The 6,908-nt window shown below is 37.5% G+C and overlaps 1 protein-coding gene across 8 annotated transcripts in view; it reads left to right on the top strand.

Annotated features, from left to right (window-relative positions):
- BCAS3 (breast carcinoma amplified sequence 3) overlaps positions 1-6,908 on the top strand; it is a 373,363-nt gene that overhangs the window by 164,160 nt on the left and 202,295 nt on the right. For all 8 annotated transcript variants that reach the window (XR_663607.1, XM_009323994.1, XM_009323979.1 and 5 more), the window contains one exon: positions 4,934-5,034. Coding sequence is in view for 7 of the 8 variants with exons in the window: in XM_009323994.1 (XP_009322269.1) it covers positions 4,934-5,034 (101 nt within the window). In the remaining variant the exon portion in view is untranslated. The remainder of the gene's footprint in view (positions 1-4,933; positions 5,035-6,908) is intronic.

Below are 6,908 nucleotides of genomic sequence, written 5' to 3'. Positions count from 1 at the left end.
TGAGGTTAATATAAATTGTTTGTTTTCTTTATTTGTCACTAAATATCATGGCGAAGTTGCGAAACAATGGGGTTTTTTCATACTTAATCATTGAACTGTGGGAATTGGGTCCTGGAGTGCCAGAGGAACATCAGCTCAGCTGTAGTTCAGCCTTTGTTTTGGCTTGCGTTGAAACTTTTGTCTCCACAGTCACTTCTGTGCAGTTTTCCTAGCACTAACAATTATCACACAAATAACTAAATTTGTAATGTGTTTTTTTCAGACCCTTGCTTTTAATAATCTTTCTTCAATATAGTAGTATGATTAATCCTGTAACTGCAGAGAAGGGAGTCTTTAAACTTTAAAAATTTACCTTAGGTTATGGGAAAGCACCTGCACCTTTGATTTTGAGGGTAGAAAATGAGATGACAGTGTTCAAGTTATGAAAGAAGATGAAGAACAACAGTTTTCGCCGAGATTCTGTTTTTCCTTAGTTAAATGTGGAGTGGTTCGGTAGAGCTAGTCAGGATGGAGGGACAGGAATATATTCCAGATTTAGAGTTGATGCAGATCACTTTTCACTTGAAGGAGGACAGAGATTAAAGGTGCTACTATTATTTTTGAGCAGCTCAAAGGTGCTTTTAGCCCCTTGCCAAATATTTATGGCAGAGCTCTGATTTTTGCTGTAGGTAGCACTCCAGCTTTTAAAAAGTGACCTTGAATGCTTGCTTACGGAGGTTTTTTGCATTTATAAGTGGACTTTAGAAACTCATGTCCTGTTATACTGCATAAACAAAAGTTGTATGTTCTAATTCTCACCTTAGATTTTTAATAAACACTCATTCTCTTTGTACTTTTTCACTCCACGGGTAATGGTACAAATTTCTGCATGTTTGTGTATTTCTAGATTAAACAAACTCAGTTGCATTCTGGAATTTGATATATGTTTGTTCCAGATGTTGGTGTAAGAATAGCAAAAAGTTAAAAACAGGCTTAGCTCAAACACAAAGCATTGAATTTATTATTTTAGGAAGGTACAAAACACCTGCAATTGCCAGTAAAATACCTCTGTGCAACAAGGGCTTGCTTGCTCCTTGTCTGTGTGTGTGCCATTTGTGACTCTTTCCTCAATAAAAGAGAAATTACAGGAGCGCAAGAAAAAACACCACTTGCTGCAAAGCTTTTGAAGAATTTGAATTTTATTATTTGCTATCCTGCGTTATAGTGAAATTCTTTGGAAATTGGAAAAAACTCCGTTAGAGCATAAGAATAGCTTCACTGATGAGTCAGAGGCTGCCATAATTTCCAGTGTGATTTCAGATTTCAAACAATTAAGCTGGAAGATAAAAGAGTACTTTTGAGCTCGAATTCCTGGAAATGTCCCTCCGGACTTAAATTAATCTCATCTTGGAACTTGATACAAATGCAAGAGGTGTGTGACCCAGAAATGAAGAAAGAATCGGTTTTACATTTTTAGGACATATTTGTTCCTATAACTCCAAGGCCATTTTTAACTTGAAAAAAATGAGCATATGTATATCTGTAATAAGCAGTACAGCGATGGCAAATCTCCAGCGAGGATCACTTGTCTTACAAGGTCGTATCTCACAAAACACTGCATGCTCCCACTAAGGGCAGTGGGAGTAGAGCTTGCTTTGCCTGTGGTAAGGCTGGGACCGTCGTTATGGGATCCTGCTATCAAAACCAGACTCTCTTTAAATGCCTGCTTTTGTGATAGGTGTGGTACATAAATACTATTTTATTAAATAGCAAAATAAATTACTGAGGTTTGACCTCAGCTAAGGCTTTATCACTGTTGCCCTGCTGGTGAACTCTAAGGCAGAGCTTTTTTGTGGAATTCAGCATGTCGTCACTTTTTGGTAGAAAGAGTTAATGCTGCGGTCTGAAGCTGCGCTGAAATGTGTGTTGTTGCAAGACCTATGCAAAGCTGTGATTCCTCAGGAAAAGGCATACAGCGTAGGACCAAAACTCTTCTTAAATTTGAATTTCTTTTTCACCATAAAGCTGTCTTGAATCTCCAGTAAAACGTAAGTGTGTTACGCAAGGGAGAAATACGGTGACAAAGCAGAGTGGATGCTGCTCCCTGGGCTAGTGTTTTTGCAGCTAGTCACTGAATAGCAGCTTCCCTAATCTTGACAGCTCTAGTAGTTGCCCCTGGGATAGAAAGAACAAAAAAAAATTCAGAACAGTCCATAAAGTTCCCGTTGGTTTGAAAGCAAAAACATCTGCTAGAGTCATGAACAGTTTGTTAGCAGAGTTCAATAACAGGAAAGCCTGCAGTTGATCAGCTGTGCCCTCAGAAACAGGCATTACTGCAGTCAGTAGAATTTATTGTAGGAGAGTCAGGAGATATGGGGAAGATTAGGGCAACAGCAAAATGTGTCAACATAATGTTTTTGTTTTGTTGGCTTCAAATATAAACTTCACTGGTGAGGAAGAAGTGTGGGCATTATGGTTTCATATTCAGATATTTACTGTGAATTGTCAGCTGTTTGTAATCCAGGAAGGTATGTGTATTTTCTTAATACGAGTTTGATACGGGCTAGGCAGACACATCCATAAGTCATTGATTTAGATCTGTCACGGTTGTAATGAAGCAGATGAAGGTAATTTCTATATTATCTTGAAAGCCGATGAACACGCAACACTGAAATAACGTCTGTGGTTGCTGAGGTGTGTGTGTACACGTACGTGCAGGCACAAATTGTATTGATTTCAATGAATATGGCGGATGCATAGTATCTCATGGGAAAAACTTGACGCTTTGTAAGAATATGTCCTAATGTATAGAGCACTTTAAATAATTCTTTAACAAGTTAGGCCTTGAACTGAATTTGGTGTATTGCAGGTTTCAGAATAAGGACACACGGCGATACAGAGGTGTTAGAAATGGCTCCATAGCTGAGGTTGGGTTCAGATACCCACTTATACAAACAGGATGAAAATCCCTTTATTTCATATAGTGTATGGATTTATGAAAACCCTGTGCTGTTTATATTATAGAGGCGCCGTTCTGTATTTATGGTTACAATTGTGTCTGCTTTGCCATTATAAACTCCCGTTATTAGGGGTTTACAACATGGCTGTAAAAATTTGTAGTGGATGGAAACTTGACACGTAAAGGTCAACCCTGTAATAATACAGTTTTTAAAAATCAATTTTAAAAACGGAGTCATTTTTAGATTATGTGAATATAAAAATATTTGTTCTAATTTTAGGATTGTCTGGTATCTAACGCTGTAGCATAAAACTCTCTTCTTTTACCAAAGTAAAAATACCATTGTTGCATTTGCTTCTTTTAATTTGCTTTTGTGGTGTCTGCTCTTCCCTCAAAGTGGGTATGGTTTCTTGGTATTGAATCCAGGCCTCCAACAGGCCCCTGACAGTAAGCAGGTACAAGAAAATGAAAAATACCACCTGTCTTATTGTCTGGGGTGCTTGCTTGCATTTTGCTTTTCCTAAACTCTTTCAGCTTTCTCAAGTGTGAAGTTTTAGTTAGAGCAACGTAATGCTACTGCCATAGAAAGTAAAGTAGCTAGACTGTAAGCTTTGCTTACACATTTAAATGACTCAAGGACCAGGAATCATGAAATACTAATCTTTACAATAACGCGTCTACGATTCTCTCTCTTTTTTTGTGGTAGCATTTGAACACTAAACTGTGATTTTCCCCCAAAGTTGTATGTAATCATTTTAAAAGTAGTTTTGGATATTGTGCAGTCTACAGAGCTGAAGAACTTGCATTCTTCTGTTGCAGTGAGTCCATATGAAAACAAATGAGAGTAGTGAATAGAGGAACAAAATTAACTTACTTTTGCTCTGTGAATTGAGGTTATTTGTTTGTACCAGTCTTTCGAAAACAGTAGAGACTTAGGTATTTAAGCGGTTATAGCAGTGAAGGATTTTCATGGTGGTGTCAAGAAAAGGTTTGCTGATGAGCACTGTGGACGGATCTGATGTTGAGTCAAAGCAAAAGTTTACCCAGCCTTGGATCTCTGGTAGTGGCTGGAAGCAGATGCTCCAGCGTCTGGGAGTTTGGAGGTTATGGGCTTCTTGGAGGTTGTGTCTGGACTGTTGTGTTTAATAGTCGCTGATGAATTTGTCCCTCAGCTTGAACTAATGTATCTTTCTAGTTATCAGTGTCACCTGCAGCTGAAAAAAGCGTTTTTCTTATCTGTCCAAAATTATTATACAGTATTTCTATAATGCAATGCAACACTTGAATACAGAATTTCTGGTATTTTACAGTCCAGTGAAATAATCTCAGTATTTAGTCTTTGTGGCAAATCAAACATCAAACTCTGCTTTGTTATGGGTTCTTAATTAATATATTGTTACTACTGTAATGGAAAGGTGACACTAAGATTATAATGAAGCACTTCTAATTAAAGTGAAAAAAGTCAAATCCTAAAAATCAAGTTATTTGTGAAACCAACTTTAAATTAACTACATTAATGTCAAAATGAGAGTGATAATTCAGTTCATGAAGTCTTGGAAGTACGCCGTGTTCCAAGTCAGTACATGTACCAGTGCCTCAGGATAGCTTTTGTCAGTGTGCCTTAGCATAGTTCGAATTCTGAAAAGTTTGTAGAAAAGGCTTACATCATTGACAGTGGCATTTCATAGTGTTAAATTCCTCAAGACAGATGGTTGTCGTCTGTACTGGGCTGTTATGTATGTTCATTTAGTACATAAGGTTAAAAGAAGAAGAGCCAATTGGGTTATCATAGTGGCTGTATGTATACATTCAAGTCAAAGAACAGAAATCTCTTCATTGCTTTTGATGTCAATATTTGAGCTCTTTCTGTGCTCCAACATATTGTCACAGATTTAGGAAAATATATATGTTGTTGTACCAATAACTTACTGAAAAAGCTTTTTTTTAAAAGCATTTAACAGTAAATCTGATTTTTCAATTTCCTGTTTTTTTCAGTGGTTCCACCAGGGAGCCCTGGACCGATCACTCGACACGAGTCATACGACAGCTTAGCATCTGACCACAGCGGGCAAGAGGATGAAGAGTGGCTTTCACAGGTATGCTTTTTGGGGGAGTTCCGGTTCAGGAGTGAAACTGTAATGGTATCCACTGGAAGTAAAATTCACAACTTTCCTCCAAATGGAAAGTAAGCTTCTAGTGGGCCATGGGTATTGCTGTGTGTAAAACTGACTTCACTCCTGACTTAACATGGTATGAGTTTGATGGTCTTTACATTTTATATGTAAAATATAAATATACATTTATAACTACACAAGCTATATTAAAAGCCATATAAAGCCCCCACCATTACTGGCACAAGTCACATCCTTGGGAAGTTCAGGATGAAATAGGATGTTTAAGTTGGCAACAGAAAGTTACCTCTCTACCTTTTTCTCCTGACGTGGTCCTTTCCAGACATGGATAAAGGAAGTTGGCTTGGCAAAATGACGATGCCCTTTCAGTTGTGACCTGTGCTGTACTTACTGCATTTTAACATAAAAATGGTAGATTAACTGGTTTACTTCCCTCTTTTTCTGGTTATCAGTTACTGCATTTCCTACTGACGTTTCCTTTCAGTTATGGCTAGATATAAATACTGCGGTGCTTGAAAATGATCCTGCTTGGTGGAATATTTTTATGTGAGGTTAAATCTTTGTAGTTTTATCCATTCTTGCTTTGTTTTGGTTGATGAAGCTTCTCTTTAAGAACTCAGTACGTACTTGACTATTTGGCTCAAATCATAACTTCAGTTTAAGAATGTAGGTCATGAATAATACACTGAGAATTAGTTCTTGTTAGAAATAAAAGGTTAGAGTTAAATAAATAAATAAAAATTACAAATGCTCTGGATTTACCAAAGCAGTTACAGGGTACCTGATACATGGTATTCATCCTGACAAATTAGGTGGGTTTCCTTTGGTTTAAGAACAATGTTGTTACGGGAGTGATGCATTAAATGTGTTGCTGGGGTGTATGGCATAAATATGAAATATTCATGGATGTGATTTGCTTCTCCCACTGGTGAATAAATCATACACAGCATTTCCCTAAAATGAGAAGTTAGGTTTCCACATGTACTGGTCCAGGAGTGGCATTCATTGCGGAATCTGTTCATGTGAATCCACTTACCTGGCCTAAGTTTTCAGATGTGGCTGCACATTGATGTATCTTATTTGCTTATGCTGTCTCTGATTTGTCGTAAGAGCATAAAGATGATGAAACTACTCAGGCAGTGTAGTCAACAGGAATTTTATCACCGAGCTCATTGGGGCCAAGATTTCACCTGTAGTTTTCTACCTATCCTCTCCAGTACTGTTTGGATAGTTTAGCTTATTTTACTGTTCTGGTGACTTTCTGGTGTTGTGGGCAACCTTGGGAAAAAGAGTAAGGTAAATCTACATTGTAGGGGCTGGTTTATTACTAATTCTTGGAAGATATAAAATGTCAAAGGAACTTAAGACTGCTTGAACTTCATCACATTTATCCCTCTAGAAGAGTAAATATATTTATAAGAAGAAGAAAAAAAAAGTGATGTTGCAGAACACAGATAATTCAGGGAATGCTTCCGGAATGTTTAATTTTTGCTAAGTGAAAAGAGTGATGATAGCTCTTTTGAGCATGAAGATGCTAGCATTCTCTAAGCAAGCCACTTCAGATTATGCCTAAAGTGCAAGTATGTTTTTCAAAATTAAAGTGTTGTTATCAACAGCAACAGCATGCAGTGAAAAAACACTGCCCTTCACTTCAACTTTTCAATTAGAACAGTGGGTAATGTGTGCTGTCAGTGTGAAGTAGATACAATATGTTTGTCCTGCACACAACAGGAGAGTGAATAGGAACATCTGGCCGTAGCCTCAGTAAAATTGCAAAGGCATCTGTTTACCTCTCGGCTCTGTGACACTGATGGTTTCAAGCTTAAAATATACAGATT

Source organism: Pygoscelis adeliae, unplaced genomic scaffold (genome assembly GCF_000699105.1).
Source record: "Pygoscelis adeliae isolate BGI_AS28 unplaced genomic scaffold, ASM69910v1 Scaffold290, whole genome shotgun sequence".
Taxonomy (NCBI): Eukaryota; Metazoa; Chordata; class Aves; order Sphenisciformes; family Spheniscidae; genus Pygoscelis; species Pygoscelis adeliae.
The sequence above is the reverse complement of the archived record's forward strand: the minus strand, read 5'-3'. Positions and strand labels throughout refer to the sequence as shown.